We start from the raw sequence: 21,940 nt of genomic DNA, 5'->3' as shown, positions 1-21,940 counted from the left end.
TATTTCTGCTTGCATGTCTCACATTTGTCTCTTACAATTTATGTTCTTCCCCCACAAAGCATGTTCCAACTCTTGATTTTTTCCATTGCAATTAAAAATACAACAATTAGATACAACTCTTCATCCACACTTGAAACTTTGCAGTCATATTTGATGTCTTCATATCTCTCACACTTTATATAGTAAGTCACCAGGTCTTATTGATTCATTCTTACTGTTATCTGATCCATGTCTTACCTTAGTGTTGCCAGATCCACGTCCTATCATCTTATTTTGGTTCCTGTTTTTTTCACACAAAGGTTGTTGCTGTACCCACCTGATTTATCTTCCTACTCTCCCAAGCATTTATCTCCCTCAATTTAGTCTAATAACAGCTGAACCTTTCTTAAAATAACCTTATTCACATTATTTATTTTCCTCTTAGAAATAAGCTTCATCCTCTGGTTTGGCTTAGTGGATAGAGCGTCAGCCTGTGGACTGAAGTGTCCCAGGTTCGATTCTGGTCAAGGGCACATGCCCGGGTTGTGGGCTCTATCCCTAGTAGGGGACATGCAGGAGGCAGCCAATCAGTGATTTTCTCTCATCATTGATGTTTCTATCTCTCTTCCTTTCTCTCTGAAATCAATAAAGATATATTTTTTAAAAATAAAATAAAATAAACTACAGGGAAACTTTAAAAAAAAAAAAAAAAAAAAGAGCCTGGCCGGCGTGGCTCAGTGGTTGAGCATCGACCTATGAAACAATTCCCGGACAGGGCACATGCCCAAGTCAGTTGCGGGCTCGATCCCCAATGTGGGGCATGCAGGGGGCAGCCGATCAGTGATTCTCTCTCATCGATGTTTCATTCTCTCTCCCTTCTCTGAAATAAATAAATATATATTAAAAAAAAAAACAACAAAACAAGCTTCTTTATGCCTATGAGATAAAGAACTTTGAAAGACTTTAGGCAATTTGTACTTCAAGATTTTAGTCTCATTTTTCTTTTTGGCCTACTGTTAATTTTGGTCTATTTTCTTATTTTGGTACTTGTGGTAACTGATCTCAGCATTTTCTAATTTTCTTAAATATTTTTTTTACATGTTTTTATTGATTTCAGAGAGAGGAAGGGAGAGGGAGATAGAAACATCAATGATGAGACTCATCAATTGGCTACCTCCTGCATACCCCTTACTGGGGATCAAGCCTTTAACCCAGCCATGTGCCCTGACTGGGAATCGAAACTGACCTGGTTCCTGGGTCAACATGCATTTTCTCATTTTCTTTTTTATTTTTTTAATATATTTTATTGATTTTTTACAGAGAGAGGAAGGGAGAGGGATAGAGAGCCAGAAACATCGATGAGAGAGGAACATCGATCAGCTGCCTCCTGCACACCCCCTACTGGGGATGTGCCCTCAACCAAGGTACATGCCCTTGACCAGAATCGAACCCGGGACCCTTCAGTCTGCAGGCCGACGCTCTATCCACTGAGCCAAACCGGTTTCGGCACATTTTCTTTTTTTTAAAAGGTCTCACAAATTTATTATTGAACCAACCTACTACTGCAGAAAAAAAAAAAAAGTCAACAGAGCAAAATCATGAGTCCATTAATTTTCCAATTAAAATGCCCCAACTGTCCAGACAGTAGCAATCTTTTCAATCATTTAAAGGCGTAGGCAACCTGGATACAGCATAAATATGTGAGTCATCTCTCATGTGTGATTCCTTATAGACCCAGTTTGGCTCTTCTCCAATGTCTCCTCTTCGAGTTGTACCTGATTTTATTACCAGTTTTCATCCAAATCCATGGGGGAATGGGCCGCTTCTGCTTTTGTTTCTTGGCCAGGAGCTTCTTGAACCTGAAAGTCTTGTCAGAAAACATGGTGAAGGAGAAGCTAACGCATGCACCTTGATAGTGGAGAAATAGCTCATTTTCTCATTTTCAACCTACCTTCGGTGTCCTTTCTTTTTTAAAAATTTCTTTATTGATTAAGGTATTACATATGTGTCTTTATCCCCACATTATTCTCCCAACCCGCCTCCCCGCCCCCACTCATGCCTTCACCCCAGTGTTGTCTGTGTCCATTGGTTAGGCTTATATGCATGCATACAAGTCCTTTGGTTGATCTCTCCCCCTTACCCTCACCCTCCCCTACCTTCCCTCTGAGCTTTGACATTCTGATTGATATTTCTCTGTCTCTGGATCTGTTTTTGTTCATCAGTTTATGTTTTTCATTATATTCCATAAATGAGTGAGATCATGTGATATTTATCTTTCTCTGACTGGCTTATTTCACTTAGCATAATGCTCTCTAGTTCCATCCATGCTGTTGCTAATGGTAAGAACTCTTCCTTTTTTACTGCAGCGTAGTATTCGAATACATTGTGTAGATGTACCACAGTTTTTTAATCCATTCATCTCTTGATGGGCACTTAGGCTGTTTCTAAATCTTAGCTATTATAAATTGTGCTGCTGTGAACATAGGGGTGCATATATCCTTTCTGATTGGTGTTCCTAGTTTCTTGGGATATATTCCTAGAAGTGGGATCATTGGGTCAAATGGGAGTTCCATTTTTAGTTTTTTGAGGAAACGCCATACTCTTCTCCACAGTGGCTGCACCAGTCTGTATTCCCACCAGCAGTGCACGAGAGTTCCTTTTTCTCCGCATCCTTGCCAGCACTTGTCCTTTGTTGATTTGTTGATGATAGCCATTCTGACAGGTGTGAGATGGTACCACATTGTCCTTTTGATTTGCATCTCTCGGATGATTAGTGACTTTGAGCAGGTTTTCATATGTCTCTTGGCCTTCCTTCTGTCTTCTTTCGAAAAGTACCTATTTAGGTCCGTTGTCCATTTTTTTATTGGGTTGTTTATCTTCCTTTAGTTAAGTTGTATGAGTTCCCTGTAAATGTTGGAGATTCCTTTCTCTTCTTTGCTTTTGAAATCTTACCCACACTCCCTATGAAGTCTTTTCCTGACAACTCTTCCCCAAGTATTATGTTTAACTTCTGATGTGTTTATTTTCCAGACCACATGTTTTAATATTTTAAAAGTTACTTGTGACATCTTTTATACTGTTATTTAGAAAGGTTGTATTTGTTTAAAGTTTCATTTTTTTTGAGCTACATTAATTTAATTGGCAAAAAAAAGACTTCCTTTTAATTTGCATTTCTTTCATTACTTGTGAGATAATTTTCTATTAAAATTTTAGTTTCTCACCATTACATATTAAAGATAGCAACCCTCTTATCTGTTGATTTTCCCATTTTTTTCACTGTTTTTATGCTTGAAAAGTCCTTCACTATCCCCAAACCAGCTAGTTACTGAGATTTTCTTCTGTTTTATGATTTCTCTTTTATATTTACTCATTTTTTAAAAATGTTTCAACTCCTTTATTCTAGTACCAACTATTAAATAAGACCACTGGTTATTGTAGAAGGAAAGGATTAACTTTATTATATACTTAATTCTTTATAAATATCTGCATTTGCTTTTGGACTTGTTATCTATTCTGTTGTTGGTTGATTCTTGAGCCAGCCACCTATTATTTTAATCATGACAACTTTATGATTTTAATTTTGGTAGAGTAGCTCTCCTTTATATCTTATCTCCCTCACCTTTGTAAGCTGTTTGGTAGCTGGGGAGATAATTCTTTTTATCTTTGTATCTTATAATGCTTCATTAAGTATGTATTGATTCATTGACTACCAGTTAGAGGGTTATCAGAGGACTTAAAGTTCTGAGACCACTTCTTAATTTTTGGCCACTTGATAGAGTACCCATTCAAAGGCATTTTAATATGCTGTAGGGATAGGAAAGTAAATAACTAAGACATTATTATGTCTTACTAAGTATGGTTTTAGTAGTTGCGAATGTGTACAAATGAAACCGCTTTGATGATTGTAGAAACTAATTCTTACTAGCAGTGAATACTTTTTTACATATATAAAGTTACTTGTTTCTAAAATTTCAAGAGGAGACATTAAGTTATTTCTTTGCCTTTTTCCTAAAATAAAGTTTTTGTAAAGATTACTTATATTTGTTTGCATCAATAAGTAAAATTTTCGAACTTCTCATTTTAGGTAATTTTGAATTGCTCCGCTCTGCAGAGTTTATTGCATTTGCTGAGTAGCCCAAAGGAATCTATCAAAAAGGAAGCATGTTGGACAATATCTAATATCACAGCAGGAAATAGGGCCCAGATTCAGGTAATTTCATAGCATCTGTATTTTTTTGCATATTTTATGGATATTTTGCATATTTTATGGATTTTTTTTCTGTCAATCTTCAAAGTATATATTTTCATTATTGTCTTGGAGGCCACTTACTGCCAACATTGTTCTCTTATTTGGTCAGTCTGCATCTTACTTTTTAAAAAATCCCTACTTTAAAGAAGGTAAGTCTTTTGAACTTATACTTGGGCCTTGGTATTTCCCTTTGCCTTTAATATTTGATGATTTTCCAAGATAGTGTAATAGTGTCTTGTATTCTTGCAGTTTGTTGGACTTTATGCTAAACAGGTTAGCTTTACTCTTGCCAAGTAAAATACTTATTTTCTATTGGACTCATGTATTAGATTGCTTTAATTTTTCATGAACCCTTGGAGACCCATCTTTCTCTAGCTGGTTATCTGTGCTTTCCTTTTATTCTTATACTAGGGGCCCCGTGCACCTTGAAAGGAACCGTGGGCCATGATGCTGTGGTGGGCACAGGGTTGGGTCTTGGCCCTCCCACCGTGGCCCCCAGTCCCCCGTTGGCTGGCAGCCCTGCTCCCGCTGCCGCCACTTGCACCCGCTGACAGCGCAGAGCAATTGGGGCCGGCACCAGCAGCGGGTGCGAGCAGTGGCTGCTGCCCTGATTGCCCCTCAGGAGCAGGGGAAGGTGGAGAAGCCCTGAGGGGCAGTTGGGGCCAGCAGCTGCCGCTGGTGCCGAGCAATCGGGGGTGGTGCTGAGCAGCAGCTCCAGCACTGGTAGCGGGTGCGAGTGGGGCTGGCACCAGCAGCAAGTGCGAGTGCCGGGTGGGACCGCGGCGCGTGGAAACAGAATTTTCAGTAACTGCCAGAGGCTCGCCCCGATGTCAGTGACTGGTGCCCCGCCTTGGTCTGGTTCACCGTCTTGCCGCGGCCGACGCCTGCCATGTTCCACACGCACGCCCTGGTGGTCAGCGCACATCATAGCAACTGGTTGTTTGGTTGTTCCGCCGTTTGGTCTATTTACATATTAGGGTTTTATATATATAGATCAGTGGGAGAATAACCCAAGTGGAAGATTAGCAGTGGTCCAAATGGTCCAACGTAGGCCATGAGAAAGGCTAGAACAACAGGTTAAAAAGCAATTTATGAGATTTTGAGCTGAGTGGAATCATAGAGGTCATCTAATCCAGCATTCTTGTTTATAGATGAAACTGAGACTCAGAGAAATAAAATGATTTGCTCCAGGGCATTTCGAGTAAATGACAGAACCAAGGTTAAGTGTCTTTCTGCTAAACTTTGCTTACTTCTCTCATTGGTGTAACAGAAAAAGTTCTCGTCCAGAAAAGCATGGGTTAATTATCCACTAACAGAATGCTATCAGGGACTGACATTGGTAGCTATTGCAATTCATAGCTTACGTACAAGGTGATTTCAGCTGCAGTTGATTGCTTGCTATGCACCAGACTGTTATGTAGCACTCAAGTTTTTTTTATGTAGGAAATGATATGAACCAATTTTAGTACTTGAGCTAAGGAGAAACATGAAGAAAATAATTTGAGGAACACTACTTTAGTATTAGTAGATGAGAGGGACTGAGTAAAAGTACTCTGTTCAACTAAAGGCTATTCTGGTAATCTGGATTGAGGTGGTGGCTTGGAACAGGATGGTGGCTGTGCTAAAGGAAAGGAAAGGAAAAGAAAGGATGGACCCAGAGCATTTTAAATTGAAAATGTAAAAGATGTGGTGACTGGTTGAATTTAGAATAAATACAAAGAGAGCCTTTATGAATTTGACAGATTTGAAAGGAAACCTGGTATAGAGGCCAGATTATGTGTTTGAGGTGATTAGCAGATCTAAAGTAAGCTGTTGGCTATCCTGGGCTGGGGCTCCTGTGAGAAGGGAGTTACAACCAGAGAGTTACAACATACATGTCAGGGTGGATGCTATGAGAGAAATGAGAATAGCAGAGGAACAAAGAATTGAACTTTTATTGTGGGTGGACCAAGACAGGATAATAAAAGGGAAAACTCAGAGGTAAAACTAGATTACAAGGTCACAGACACCAGAGAGGGTGCTATTGATATCAAGTATGGCCAAAAGATTAAGGATAATGAAGAGTTAACTCCTTCCTATTTATTTTTAACAGGGGGAGGGATGTCATTAGTGAATCCACCTGAAAAGTTATAATTAGTGTCATGAACACTTTTAAAAAATGTTTTTATTGGTTTTAGAGAGGGAGGAAGGGAGAGAGAGAGAGAAATATCAATCGGCTGCCTCAGGCATGCCTCCTACTGCAGTTTGAGCCCAAAAACCCAGGCATGTGCCCTTACTGGGAATCAAACTCGTGACTTTTTGGTGCACGGGATGATGCTCAACCAACTGAGCTAAGCAGCCAGCAATATCATGAACACTTCTATAAATTTTTGTTTATTATTTGTTAATTGCAGTTGACATTTAATATTTTATATTAGTTTCACATGTACACCATAGTGGTTAGACATTACAAATCTTATACTTTTTCTTCCCATTTAATTTTTTCTTTAATTTCAGACTGTGATAGATGGCAACATTTTCCCAGCCCTCATTAGTATATTACAAACTGCTGAGTTTCGGACAAGGAAAGAAGCTGCTTGGGCAATCACAAATGCAACTTCTGGAGGATCAGCTGAACAGATCAAGTAAGTACTAGCCAGGTAGCATCTTATAAATTAAAGGAAAAATTATTTTCTCTACCATTTAAGAATACTCAATTCTAGCCTCCTGGAAGATTATTCTCAGTTTCATAATTAGACACAAATAGATGTTTTATTCCTTATACCTTTCCCATGCCTTCTTGCAGAAACAAATCCTGGGAAGTGAGAAGTAAGACAAAGTTGAGGTTTGAAGCAGAAATAATTACAGGGGTGGCTTCAGCACACTCTGGAGCTGCTTGGTGAGACATATCTTGAGTAGTCTAGAAGGTTACATGTAGAATCCTCAGAGTCCAGCATTAACAGTTAACTCTTGCTCTCTCTAGTTTAAATGGCTTAATTGGACCAGACTTGAAAGAGAGGTATGTCTTAGGGTAAAGTACCAAATTCAGTGGAGTTAAGTGTCTCCTAAAGTACTATAGTATTCAGTAAAGAGAGAGAGAGATTTGTATTAGCTTGAGACTTAAATGGCCCCTTGGGTAGTAGCAGCTTATAATCTTAACTAGAGGCCCAGTGCACGAAATTTGTGCATGGGTAGGGTCCCTAGGCCTGGCCGGCGATCAGGGCTGATCAGGTTCCCTGCCTTCCCGCCTCCTCCTTCCCTCACTCCCTCAGCGCCCTGCCGCAGCCGCTGGTCGCCTGCCATGTTCCGCACCGCCCTCTGATGGTCAGTGTGTGTCATAGCAAGCGGTTGAACTCCTGGTCGAACTCCTGAGGGGACAATTTGCATATTAGCCTTTTGTTATGTAGTACTAGAGGCCCGGTGCACAACATTTGTGCACTGGGGGTGGGGGACATCCCTCAGCTTGGCCTGCACCCTCTCACAATCCGGGAGCCCTCGGGGGATGTCCAACGGCTGTGGAGGGGGGAGAGGCTCCAGCCACCACCATGCACTGAGTTCGCCAGCTGTGAGCTTGGCTCAGGGCTTCTGGCTGAGTGGCGCTCCCACTGTGGGTGTGCACTGACCACCAGGGGGCAGCTCCTGCGTTTAGCGTCTGCCCCCTGGTGATCAGTATGCGTCATTGCAACCGGTTGTTCTGCCATTTGGTCGATTTGCATATTAGCCTTTTATTACATAGGATGGCTAGAAAAGGCATTTGTATGGGTAGGAATCGTGAAAAATAATGAAATCTTACCATTTGTGACAGTATGGATGGACCTAGAGGGTATTATACTAAGTGAAATAACTCAGACAGGGAAAGACAAATACATTTTATGATTTCACTTATATGTGGAATCTAAAGAACAAACAAAACAGAAATAGAGTTATAGATACAGAGAAAAGACTGAGGGTTGCCAGAGGGGAGGGAATTGGGGACTGGGTGAAAAAGGTGAAGGGATTGAGAAATATAAACAGGTAGTTACAAAATTGTCATGGGCCCTAATCAGTATGGCTCAGTGGATAGAGCGTAGGCCTGCGGACTGAAAGGTCCCAGGTTCGATTCCGGTCAAGGGCATTCGTTGTGGGCACATCCCCAGTAGGAGGTGTGCAGGAGGCAGCTGATAGATGTTTCTCTCTCATCGATGTTTCTAACTCTCTATTCCTCTCTCTTCCTCTCTGTAAAAAATCAATAAAATATATTTTTAAAAAAACAAACAAAATTGTCATGGGATGAGATGTAAAATACAGGACAGAGAATATAGTCAGTAATATTGTAATAACTATGTATGGTGCCAGATGGGTACTGGAAATACCGGGGAAACACTTTGTCAAGTATATCATTGTGCTGTACACTTGAAACTAATACAAAAAAATATTGAATGTAAACTTGTAAACTGTAATTGGAAAACAATGTGGACAGGAATTAATTCCTCAAAAGAATATTATATAATTAAATGATAAATTATGGACATTCAGTGCCTCAAATAGAATAAATGAGTAGTGATGAAGAAAAAAATGAATCCTCAACTCTTAGCTTGACTTAACTTTTTTTAAAAAAATATATTAATTTCAGAGAGGAAGGGAGAGGGAAGGGAGAGAGAGAAACATCAATGATGACAGAGGATCATTGATTGGCTGCCTCCTGCACGCTCCCTACCGGGGATCAAGCCCACAATCTGAGCATGTGCCCTTGACTGGAATCGAGCCTGAGACCCTTCAGTCCACAGGCCAATGCTCTATCCACTGAGCCAAACCAGCTAGGGCTGCCTTAACTTTCTTAATGAAAAATTCAGATTAGGGGAAGATGGTTTCTGATGAGTTAAAGCAGTGGTTGGCAAACTCATTAGTCAACAGAGCCAAATATCAAGAGTACAACGATTGAAATTTCTTTTGAGAGCCAAATTTTTTAAACTTAAACTTCTTCTAACGCCACTTCTTCAAAATAGACTCACCCAGGCCGTGGTATTTTGTGGAACAGCCACACTCAAGGGGCCAAAGAGCCGCATGTGGCTCGCGAGCCGCAGTTTGCCGACCACGAAGTTAAAGCATCAGCCCCTTCCTCATGTGTAGTATCAGGGAAACAGCTACCTCTCATATTGCTGCTTTGGTGGTTTAAATGTAGGCACTGAATCAATGCTAATTTTTATTGCTCTGTTGAAAATTTAAAAATGAAAAGGTAAAGTAATCCTAATATTTCAGAAATTGATCAGGAATGGAAGATAAGAAATATTCACCTGAAATAGTAAAATTATAAATAGGTTAACACATGCAATAGCTATTTTGGTGAAGTTCATCATGGATAGGTTATTCATGGAAGACTTTCGAGTGGTCTTATATGAGGTTACGTCTTGTTTTCAACTTTCAAGATTCTGATTCTGTGGTATAGCAAGTTCTTGAATACCATTTTGTTATAGCATATAAACTTAACTCTTGTTTATATAAATGAGCCTATGGTAATATTGGTTTTGTTATGTGTCATTTTGCTTAAAGTTGTAGAACCACCTATGGACAATGTTGAGGCCTTAATGTATGTACCATGATTGCAAGTAAGCCACCACCAGATGGCAGTCATGTGCAATACTATAGAAGTTTGGAACAGTTGATAGTCAAGTTTTATGTTCAAATTCAGATTTGTAATTATTAATGGTCTCTTTATTGTATACCAAATCTGTTTTCCTAATTAAAATGGTTAAACTGTACACATACATATTTTTAAGACATTTCTAAAATACTGTGGTAGCTTTCATCAGAAAGTATTCGGGATAGCCCTAGCCGGTTTGGCTCAGTGGATAGAGCGTCGGCCTGCAGACTGAAGGGTTCCAGGTTCGATTCTGGTCAAGGGCATGTACCTTGGTTGCGGGCACATCCCCAGTAGGGGGTGTGCAGGAGGCAGCTGATCGATGTTTCCAACTCTCTATCCCTCTCCCTTCCTCTTTGTAAAAAATCAATAAAATATATTTAAAAAAAAAAAGTATTCAGGATATTTTGCTCAGAGAAGAGAATGGCTACTACCCTTTTTAAAATTTTGCAAAGCTATTTATAATAAGTTAGTTATCAATATTCTAGCAGTTTCTTATTAATTAGATGAAGCGTTTTCTTAAAAAGATTCTTATAAAAATATGATAGTCCAAATTATAGAAAATAGACTGGCTTTCTGATAAAGATATCTATGTGGCTTCTGCTCTTTCTTGTTGGGAAGACAAGATTTAGATGGATTTCAATTATAGAAAATATCCATAATTCTATGCTAAATTAACCAAATATAAACATACCACTATAGTGGTCTTTATTTACTAGTGGCCCGGTGCACGAAATTCATGCATATTAAAAGGGAATTAATTAGAGTAAATATTTTAATATTGCTATTTGCCCTTTCTCTATAATAGAAGTGTCAGAGATGAAAGAAAATTAGTAAAATGTATATGAAAATCTCCCTCCTGTCAGAATCTGGGGCATGCCGCGGGACCCAGAGTCAAGTCCCCGCCCACTCGCGTGTGTGCATTGAAATCGCGCCAGACCGAGACCCGGCCCGCCCCACCCCTATTGGGTGAAACCCAGACCTGGCCAGTCCCACCCCCATCAAGCCCTGCCAGGCGGGGTGCGCGGCCTCAAGTCCCCCGTCAAACCCCGCCGGGCAGGGGGCGTGGCCTCAGGTCCCCCAGCCCGGCCTGGCACCACTAGCCTCAGGTCCCTGCTGATCAATTGTTACAGCGTCACGGCATCACAGCGTGATGACCATTTGCATATTAGCCTTTTATTATTATGATTTTAATGTATTTTTATTGATTTCAAAGAGGAAGGGAGAGGAAGAGAGAGATAGAAACATCATTGATGAGAGAGAATCATTGATCGGCTACCTCCTGCACACCCCAAACTGGGGATTGAGCCCACAACCCAGGCATGTGCCCCAACCAGGAATCAAACAATGACCTCCTGGTTTATAGTTTGATGCTCAACCACTGAGCCATATTGGTGTATAGGTTTTTGTGTGAACATAAGTTTCTACCTCATTGGGTAAATACCTAGGAGTAAGATTGCCAGATTGTATAGAAAGCTTTGTAAAAAACTGACAAGCTGTCTTTCAAAGTGGTTTATCCTAATCAGGATTTGGTATTGTCAGTGTTTTGGGTTTGAGCCATTTCAGTAGGTCTGTAGTATCATTATTTTAATTTATAGCCCCCTAATGATATATATAGGGTGTCCCAAAAATATTTATACACACTTTAACAGCTGATACTATTACATTTTGAAAATGACATGTATCTTAATAAGCACTGTCTTTATAATTACTCATTGTGTGTATACATTTTTTTGCGGATACCCTGTATATGAGTTGAGCATCTTTTTATATGCTTATTTGCCATTGTATATCTTTGGGGGTGTATGTTCAGATCATTTGCCCATTTTTACATTGAGTTGATTTCTTATCTTTAATATTTAAGAGTTCTTTGTACAAAATAGAGTGGCCTGTTGGGCCTGTTGTGCTGGCTTTTGCAGCAAGTGTGTCATATTTCAGAGGTGCAGATACTTACAGAAACAAAACTATTCTATTGTATGAGTTGTGCATGTTCAGAGAAAGAGAGTATTCCAGTTTCTTGGAGTCTAGTAATTGTGGAAGGAAAAAAGAATGGAACTGGCTGCTGGAGAACTGTTTCATTTATTTGTGCTTTTTGTGTGTGATAAGGTGTAGCGTATGGTTGAATGGGTGACCTTTTTTTATTTCTGTAGTCAGGTTGAGGATGATCCTTCCACCAACCTAATAAGTTGTATTGAATTAAAAGCTTTGACTAAAGTATTCTTTTTATTACTTTAGGTACCTCGTAGAACTGGGTTGTATCAAGCCACTCTGTGATCTCCTCACAGTCATGGACTCTAAGATTGTACAGGTTGCCCTAAATGGCTTGGAAAATATTCTGAGGCTTGGAGAACAAGAAGCCAAAAGAAACGGCTCTGGCATTAATCCTTACTGTGCTTTGATTGAAGAAGCTTACGGTAAGATAGAGTATTAAACAGATGTCCTAAAATTATTTTCTTTTTTTCTTTGCTTTTCTGGCCTGTCCACATCTGTCATTAGCAAACACATACAAAAAATTGTTTTCTTATGAATTATAATGTTTAGTATGTAGAATTGGAAAAGAATATGTATTGTAAATACGAAGAGAAGCAAGTACCCTTCAATTTAGCCAGTTTTACACTAGGCTCTTAGGATCTTCCCAGTTCCCTGACTGCTTTTCCTTGTGGGTACTCTTGCATTCTTAACTAGTCCATCTGAGGCTCAAGAACATCCATATCTACTGTCTATGATGCCTGACTCCTTTGCTCTTGTAAGATTGAGAGTTCTGGTTTTGCATTGCACCCTCAGTTCCTGTGTTCCTAAAGCATTCCTGACTGAGAGTTTCATCTTAGAGTCACTTGATTTCCTCCTTCTTCTGTCTGTCTTTATTGTATTCTTAATCATCAGTTTACTAATGTACTTTAACCTTTTAAGATGCCTAAGTGATTTTAATGCATGTCCTGGGTTAAAAACCACTGTTCTGGGGTTTGTTTATTTCTGAGATTGGATTAGGGATCTTGGGGGAACATTTATTTTTCAGATTTATAAGCTAATGCAGAATTGTTTTCCAAAATGATTTTAACAACTTATTTTTTAAAAAACATGATTACAAAAGCTATACCTACTTAGTGTAAGGCATTTTGAAATGTATAAAAAACAAAAATGTTCTTTATCTAGAGATCTTTCTCCACAGAGGTAACTATTGTTACTTTTATTTATTTATATATTTTAATATGAATATGTATTTTTTTCCATTGAGTAATATTTTTTCCCTTGAGTGATGTTACTATTTTATTAAGATCAGATGGGCTTGACCTTAATAAAGGGAATGTGTTGGCTAATTGCTCTGGTCGGACTTCTAAGTTTAAGCAATAAAAAACAGATTCTGACTGATTTAAGGATATTACACCTTTGCTGTAATGATATTGGATAACTCAGTGTCTAGGTATTTAGAACTAGAGCCAAGAATTAATTAGGCCATAGGTACAGTCCAGCAGGCACTCCTCTGCTACTTGCCCTTGGCACTGGATGATGCGGTGACTGTTAGGAAATTGCTGTTTTGGGGGTCTGTTTGTTGTTTGTACATGCATTTAAGATGTCAGTTTGTAATGTGCTGGTATTCAGATGTAATCCCCAGCAATACTGTCTATGCTATTACAAAATACATATCCTATCCTATATAATAAAAGGCTAATATGCCAATTGTCCCCTTGACCGGGAATTCAAACAGGAGTTCAACCAGGGGGCGGGGCCAGCCCGCCAATCATTGGAATTTCCTATAGATAAACAACAGATTTTCCTTTATTCTTTATTCTAGGTCTGGATAAAATTGAGTTCTTACAGAGTCATGAAAACCAGGATATCTACCAGAAGGCCTTTGATCTTATTGAGCATTACTTCGGTACCGAGGATGAGGACAGCAGCATTGCACCCCAGGTTGACCTTAGCCAGCAGCAGTACATCTTCCAGCAGTGTGAGGCTCCTATGGAAGGTTTCCAGCTTTGAGGCAGTACACTGCTTTCATGTTCCTGTGTCAGACCAGGCTACCTAGTCACGTCCTCTTGTGGAGCCCACAGTCCTCATGGAGCTGACTTCTCAAATGTTTTCCATAATACTGTTTGCGCTCATTTGCTTGCCTTGCGCACCTGCTCTCTCACACACATCTGGAAAACCTCTGGCTCTCTGTGGTGGAATATCCTTCTAAGGAAAGAGTAACCAGAATGGCCCACTCTTAAGGAAAATCCCTAGGCTTTGGAGATCTGCACTTCTATATTATAAGAATCATGGAAATATACACATACTCATGTGGCTTTCTTATTTTGTGGCAGAAAAAAGAGGACTCCTCCTTATTCCCTTTTAAGTGGGAAAAAATACTGACATTAAAAAGATAAGACTAAAACTTTATCTTGAATTTCACACAACTACTTGCAACAAGGGAGATGTTTAGACCTGTTGTGTACTTCAGAGTACTTTTCATGCGTTCTTCCACAGTGAACCCTGGTGGCTTTTTCTAGCCAAATTTGCATTAATTCTTACTGAGATTGGATGGTTTTCTTTCCTCTATTGGTACCATTCTTCACAGATATTAAAGTTAAACCATCTGCTCTCTCACCTTCAGCCTTCAGTGAATGTGCTTTCTAGTTGTCAGGAATGCTGAAGAATTAACACTGATTTTCTCATGTGACACCGGTTTGAAGATTTCCTTAGAGCAGAAAGCAGAGTGGCACATATTAATTTGTATGGCTATTGCTTCTCTTTGGTCTTCTGTGTCAGGATTTGAAAGTGGTTCAGTTCTAATGCTGGTTGAAGATTGATTTAGAATCCTTAGTAATCTCAACTATATTCTGTAATTCAATAACAAAATAAAAAGCAAAACAAAAAAAACCCTCCAATTTTCCCAACTTCACCAGTGTGATTAGAGGCTGTGTTTCTGCATTTAAACAGATGTTTCAGGCTTTGTGGTCCTGATAAGGTCCTCATTAAATTGTAAAGTTCACCCCAGGTGCTTTTCCCCTCTGTGACTGGCAGAGAACACGTACTTTTAAAGGTTACTTAGGGACTTTTTTTTTCTTAATTGGGTGCAGCTTGATTCTAATGTATTCATGCTGCATATCTGAATATATGTTCCTTTAATGTAGCATCCTTATCTTGAACAAATAACTATCTTCTCAACATGACCTGTTTAACCCAAATAAGGGCAGTGATCTTTTTCTTATAACCTCATTATTCCCTACCTAATCATTTCATTTCATCTCCTACTAGTTAATATAGCCCAGTCAAGTTGCCCTCCCCCTTGTCATAAAATAAAAAGTTTCTACCTTCTGGCTCATTTAATGATGACTGCAATCTGTACCTGCAAAAGGCGATTCCAGTACTGTCTTCAGTGATCTACATTTGAGCTTGGACTGGAACGAAAAAATAAGTTTAATTGCCAAGAGAACTGCAACTGAACATACGACTTCTTGGTGCTAGTTGGCCATCTTGACTCAATGTTGGGACACACTATCAGAGAAGATTTATATTTGTTAATGTGCTATTCAAAATGAATTCTGAAGGAAAAGTTGCTCATTTCTGTTTTAGAGAATATCCTTTTAATCCTCTTTAATCTTGTCCTCTTCTAGAATTCATTTTAACCCCATAGTGTAAGTATTTGGAAGTTCCCCTGACAAGCTATTTATACATCTCTGGTAAATCCTGCTGAATGTTAGGGATATTCAGAGCTTTCGTACCTCATCATGTTGTCATTTAAGCAGTCAACTTATGTGACCTGATTTAGATTTTTAAAAATCCACTTCATTTAAAGTAGAAAGGTAACAAAAACAATGGACATTGCAGCCAAGCCTGTGACACTGTCTTCACATCTAGCTTGTAGTCGTGTCTGTGCTCTGGATGGATACCATCTGATGTTTGTCATTGATGGAGCAGCCACTGCAAAACTAGTCAACTCTCATTTATAACTGTTAATTTTTCTAGTGCTGCTTTGTGCTGAAAGGACATTTTAGTTACTGCACTTGACCTGTAAAAGACTTTGATTCTTTGTAATTTTAGGGACAAGTTAGGTGGTTAAAGGAAAACTTTCAGTGTTGCCTTGACATCACATTAAAATATAACTTCTTTCAGAAGGGTAATAGAAGCACTGATTCATAGTAAAAATCTTGGTTTTAGCTTTGACTTTTTTTGTGTGTGGCTGAGTTTTTAAAAATTGTAAATTACTGGTAACATCATTTCTGTAGGATGTTTAAATTATGTACCTTCTATTGGATAATTTTAAGTTTTCAGTTCATGTTGATAAACCAATTTGAATAGAAAGTATATATAAAGCACACAGAGTTGTTTCTCCAATTTAGAATAGCATACGTTGGAAATTTTTGGTAGCAATTGCAGGTGTCTCAGTGAATGAATTAAAACAAAGTCCACTCAACTAATGTGGTTTATTTTCTATTTAAACAGAGGAATGTGTCTTGCTCCTGTCCTAGAAGTTCATGAGCCGTGATATATGAGCTAAATTTTTTTTGGAATAAAATAATATTTTTCAATATAAAAATTGGAATTGACTAAAAGTTAAATCTGAGCATAACTATGGGAACTGAGAAAGCAGGCCCCCCCCCTTTTTTTTTGGTAATAGAAACGACATTTCAGGAGGTAACTAAGTTCTATTTTTAGTTCTCCGCCTGGCAGATTCTGTTAATTCACTTTTCATATATTGAATATACCCTATCACTAAGATGTTACTCATTACAAAAGCATGTTAATTTCAACACAGGAAAACTCTTCTGTGGTTTTATATACTGATAAGGGAGAAAGTGGCTTGATCATCTCTCCCCCTTTTCCTTTTCTCCTCCAAACTTTCAAAGTGTAGTCTTCGTAATGAGAACTTCAGTAGGGGGAAAAAAAGCATTGAGAAGATCTGGGAGTTAAAGGGACCTTATAGCTGAAGGACCAGCAAGTAGATATGATTAGATTGGGAAATACTGGGAAAGTTAAAGATGATTGATAAGAAGAGTGGTGAGATTTAGGAGATGGAGTTTTCCATGGAACACATTAATTCATATTCTTGTCACTATATAGTTACCTTTGTCAGTTGTACTGATTTTTAAAACTATATTACCCTAAGATTGTTTCTTCCATCTGCCATATAAAACTGGGTTGCTTTCATCATCACAGATATAAACATGGACAATTATCCCACAATAAATCTGAATTATTCCAGATTGTTGCTGATTTTGTGTAGGAAAAGAGCATATTTTATAAATCAAACTTGCCCATCTAAATCTTACATTGTATATGGCTACCCCACCACAGGCAACTTTGAATTTACTTATCTAGTATTGAATAAACATTTTAGTTATTTCATCCCCCAATTTGGGGTTGCATTATGAAGGTATACCTCGGGTTGAAGGATTTTTCTTTCTTGCTGATTAGTTCTGTGAACATTTTTATATTAGTAAGTCATACCTGGGGCTTTGGTCTTGGGGCTTTCCATAGTGGGTGGAGCAAAAACAGATTTACAGTTGTGAGTACACGAAAGTTTATTGTATTATTTATTAGTTATTGTATTTTCCATATGAACAACTATAAACCTACTTTTGCACCACCCTGTAAAGGATTAGAGAATTGTGATGCCTGAGGATGATGTTCAGTAAAGAAAAGAGTTCCACTTTTAGGAAGGGGCATTGTTTGTTTTCCATATTTATAAGATATTAGAGGCCCAATGCGTAGCCCGGGAAGGACGTCCAGACTGTTGTTCTGCTGTTTGGTCTAATTAGCATATTAGCTCTTTATTATATAGGATATGCTACCTCCTACATTCTAAACTTTGCTCATTTGTAGTGATAGGTATAAACCTACACGTGGAAGACTCAAATAAAGGCATTTTATTGTAGGTGAGCAGAGTATATATGTGTATATATATGTAAGGAAATATTTGGGCTATGTTTTCTTATCAAAAGTTATATATAGCCTAGCTGGCTTGGCTGGGCTCAGTGGTTGAGCGTCAACCTATGAACCAGGAGGTCATAGTTCAGTTCCTGGTTAGTGCATATGCCTGGGTTGCAAGCTCGATCCCCGGTGTGGGATGTGCAGGAGGCAGCCAATCGGTGATGCTCTCTCATTGATGTTTCTCTCTTCCCTCTCTCTCTCTGAAATCAATTTTTAAAATATTTAGAAAAGTTATATATAAAAGTAATTGAATGGCAGATGTGGCACTAACTAGTACAGTAAGTCTAGTCCAACATAGGGAATATTCTGTGTTTTAATGCCAGAAAAGGATGGGCAATAATTGAGTACCAGGGCATCAGAATAATGTGTGATAAAATGCAACAAATATTAAATGCTAATTTTAACATCAAATTGCTACTGGGCAAAAATGTATCTGGAAATTTGGGGTAAGAAAACATTACAGGTAGCTGAAGTTCCATCCTTTCTCAACTAAGAGATGAGTCCCAATGTGTTTTCCATGGGTCAAATAAAGATTACTATTTCAGCCTTTGTTATTTCCCAAGTGCTTGGCTAAGGGTTTTCACTTGTTCTCTTTTAATTCCAACTGCTCTTTGATGTGGGTAATTGTCACTATGTTATAGATGACAAAATCATGACTTAGGAGTATTTACTTTGCCCAAGGTCACAACCATTAGATACTGTTTGTCCAAATATGGTGAAGAGTCTTGCAGGCTTTATGTCAAAGAAAGCAGTCATGGAGGTGTTCTGTGCCAGGAACTCTCAGAACTAGACATGTCAGCCACAGCTGGGCCAGATTTTTTTTGTTGGACCATTTTTTCTCAGTAGCAGCATCCTTAAAGTGACTACATCAGGTAGAAGTTATTTTAAGGTTACATATTCTGGTGTGTAGATCCTCAACTTTCCCCTTCTGTGGTGCTAAAATTGTGTATAACCCGACCAATAAAACAACAGAAATTTAAAAGTAATATGCAGCCCTAACCAGTTTGGCTCAGTGGGTAGAGCGTCAGCCTGCGGACTCAAGGGTCCCAGGTTTGATTCCGGTCAAGGGCATGTACCTTGGTTGCGGGCACATACCCAGTAGGGAGTGTGCAAGAGGCAGCTGATTGATGTTTCTAACTCTCTATCCCCTCTCCCTTCCTCTCTGTAAAAAATCAATAAAAAATATATTAAAAAAATAAATAAAAATAATATGCAAATGATTTTGAGTTGAGTAGCATAGTGGCTAAACTCAGAAGCATGTTTCCATTCAACAACTCAAATGTAGAAGGTATTAACACAGAACGTAAGGTTTTGGAATGAGGAATCCTGCCTTAGAAAGTAGCACCATCCATGGATGTAAATATAACACAGCTAACTTCCTAAGGGATTATCGTTCCCCAGGAATGTCAAAAAGATCACTTTTTAATGTATGCTGTTATGTTCTGCTTACCTCATCATTTTGACCACTCTATGTCCTTTTTCAAAGTGTTCTTACACTTTGGAATGGTTCTAAATTATTCTTTGTACTTGAATATTGTATGTCAGGCCATGGGTGAGCGCCTTGCACCTAGTAGACCTTTAATAAACACTAAATGACTGAAGGAATATGCATCTATATGGTATTAGTAAAGGGCATTTGGTTACCAAAAAGTTCAAAGGAATTCCTTTATGCTGCTGTTTGAAATCAAGATTAACAACTCGTAAAGCTATTGTCTTAAAATGTATTTTATATGTAGTAACCTTTCAGGAGACAGTTTGATCTGAAGTTTACAAAAGTATATGTAGCACAGGTTTGTTATATAAAAACAACCTATGCCTTCTGAGAGAAGTTAATGGGTATATTTTACAGGATAGTTAATTATAAAATCAACCCCATGTGGTTATGTATACTAAAAATGGCTCACCAGTCTCTTCTGGCATAAAAACTTTTGACCAGTTATATCCAATTGATGTGGAAATTGATGGTTGACCTACACCAGTGGTCGGCAAACTCATTATTCAACAGAGCCAAATATCAACAGTACAACGATTGAAATTTCTTTTGAGAGCCAAATTTTTTAAACTTAAACTTCTTCTAACGCCACTTCTTCAAAATAGACTCGCCCAGGCCGTGGTATTTTGTGGAAGAGCCACACTCAAGGGGCCAAAGAGCCGCATGTGGCTCGCGAGCCGCAGTTTGCCGACCACTGCCCTACACTATTAGAGATTTTTTTATTGTTACATATTATATTTACTGCTGCATGAGAACATTATCCATTCCTCCAATTTAGTGACAGATTAGTAGAAACAGAAAGATGGTATATTTCTTCGTCCCATGATTGCTTCTCTACTATTTTTGAGAGATTCCACTGACCAGGTGTTTTTTCTTTTTCTGAAAACAAATTCTTAAAGCAAAATGTAGCCTTAACTCCTGCAGACTACACTGTCATCTATAGTACGAAATTGTTGGGTTTACAAGTTTATTGTAATCAGCTTAGATCAGTGGTCGGCAAACTGCGGCTCGCGAGCCACATGCGGCTCGCGAGCCGCGGTTTGCCACTCTGTTGACTAATGAGTTTGCCGACCACTGGCTTAGATGATTGTTTCCCCTATTTGCCATTTTGAAAGAGCCTTGTTTTAGAAAAAAATAAGTGGTCACTTCTGTGATATTGAATGTTTTTGCAAAGAATAAAATTAATCTTTAAATTCCATTTTCTTTCCCACTTACCCTGAGGAAGCCAGAGGAGTCCACCGGATGGGTGTACACATGTGGTTCACTTCTTACCAAAACCACGTGGGCCCAGCATTATTTAGAGTGATGGGGAGGGAGAAAAATAGAAACTCTGAAGACCATAGTGGTGGGAACAGAACAGTACGAGAGAGATCTCGGCAGGATGGGGTATAAAATACCATGTGAAGAGTGCAGAACTTTCCAAGATTAAATTGTGATTATGAGGAGAGCACTCTTTTATATATATATATATATATATATATTTTTGATATTTTACAGAGGGGAGGGGAGAGGGATAGAGAGCTAGAAACATCGATGAGAGAGAAACATCGATCAGCTGCCTCTTGCACACCTCCCACTGGGGATGTGCCCGCAACCAAGGTACATGCCCTTGACCGGAATCGAACCCGGGACCCTTCAGTCCGCAGGCCGACGCTCTATCCACTGAGCCAAACCGGTTTCGGCATGAGGAGAACACTCTTGAGAAGTCAGCAGTGGCTGGTTTTCTGGGGGCAGTCCCAGTTTTTAGATCAATTAACACCTGTTAATTATTTTAGTGTCTCCTTTCACTTAAAAAAAGTCTCAGTTTAGATAAGTTATATGGCCAGCCCATATTTAAACCCAAGTAGATTTTCATATGTTTAAATTGCTGGTGATCTAAAGCAATGATAGGTACACAGTCCTATTCAGCTTGATTTTTGAGTATTGAATTTGGTAATCAGAGTTTCTACAAAGCAAGTCAGTCAAGACGACCCTTAATGTAGGAAATCACTCCCAGGCCATGTTTAGGTCTGACACACATAAAAAAAAAAACTTGTTTTTAATTAAAAAACAACAACAACAACAAAACACCCAGAAACCTGTCTGTCCGGTGTTGCTCAGCAGTTGAGCATCAACCCAGTAACCAAGAAGTCACTGGTTTGATTCCTGGTCAGAGCACATGCCAGGGTTACAGGCTTGATCCCCAGTAAGGAGCATGCAGGAGGCAGTCCATCTATATTTCTATCTCTATTTCTCTCCTTTCCTCTCTCTAAAAAAGCAATAGAAACATATTTAAAAAAACAAAACAGCCCTAGCCGGTTTTGCTCAGTGGATAGAGCGTCGACCTGCATACTGAAGGGTCCTGGGTTCAATTCTGGTCAAGGGCACATGCCTGGGTTGTTGTTGCTCGATCCCCATTAGGGGGCGTGCAGGCAGCAGGGAACAATGATTCTCTCTCATCATGGATGTTTCCATCTCTCCCTCTCCCTTCCTCTCTGAAATCAATAAAAATATATTTATCCTATATAATAATGAGGTAATATGCAAATTGACCATCATGCCCTTGCACAAAGATGGCCACCCACATGTGGTCACAAGATGGCTGGCAGGGGAGGGCAGTTGGGGGCGACTGGACCGGCAGGGGAGGGCAGTTGGGGGTGATCGGGCCAGCAGGGGAGGGCAGTTGGAGGCAATTGGGCTGGCAGGGGAGTGGTTATGGGGTGATCGGGCT

The 21,940-nt window shown here is 39.1% G+C and overlaps 1 protein-coding gene across 1 annotated transcript in view; it reads left to right on the top strand.

Moving 5' to 3' along the window:
• Positions 1–15,971, top strand: part of KPNA1 (karyopherin subunit alpha 1) — a 78,635-nt gene extending 62,664 nt beyond the window's left edge. The window contains exons 11-14 of the mRNA XM_080654947.1: positions 4,064–4,189; positions 6,725–6,852; positions 12,060–12,238; positions 13,618–15,971. Of these exons, the coding sequence (XP_080511073.1) occupies positions 4,064–4,189; positions 6,725–6,852; positions 12,060–12,238; positions 13,618–13,805 (621 nt within the window). The 3' untranslated portion in view covers positions 13,806–15,971. The remainder of the gene's footprint in view (positions 1–4,063; positions 4,190–6,724; positions 6,853–12,059; positions 12,239–13,617) is intronic.
• Positions 15,972–21,940: the final 5,969 nt, after the last annotated feature.

Source organism: Plecotus auritus, assembly GCF_963455305.1.
Source record: "Plecotus auritus genome assembly, chromosome: 2".
NCBI lineage: Eukaryota > Metazoa > Chordata > Mammalia > Chiroptera > Vespertilionidae > Plecotus > Plecotus auritus.
Note: the sequence above shows the minus strand (reverse complement) of the source record. Positions and strands in the feature narration are given on the sequence as shown.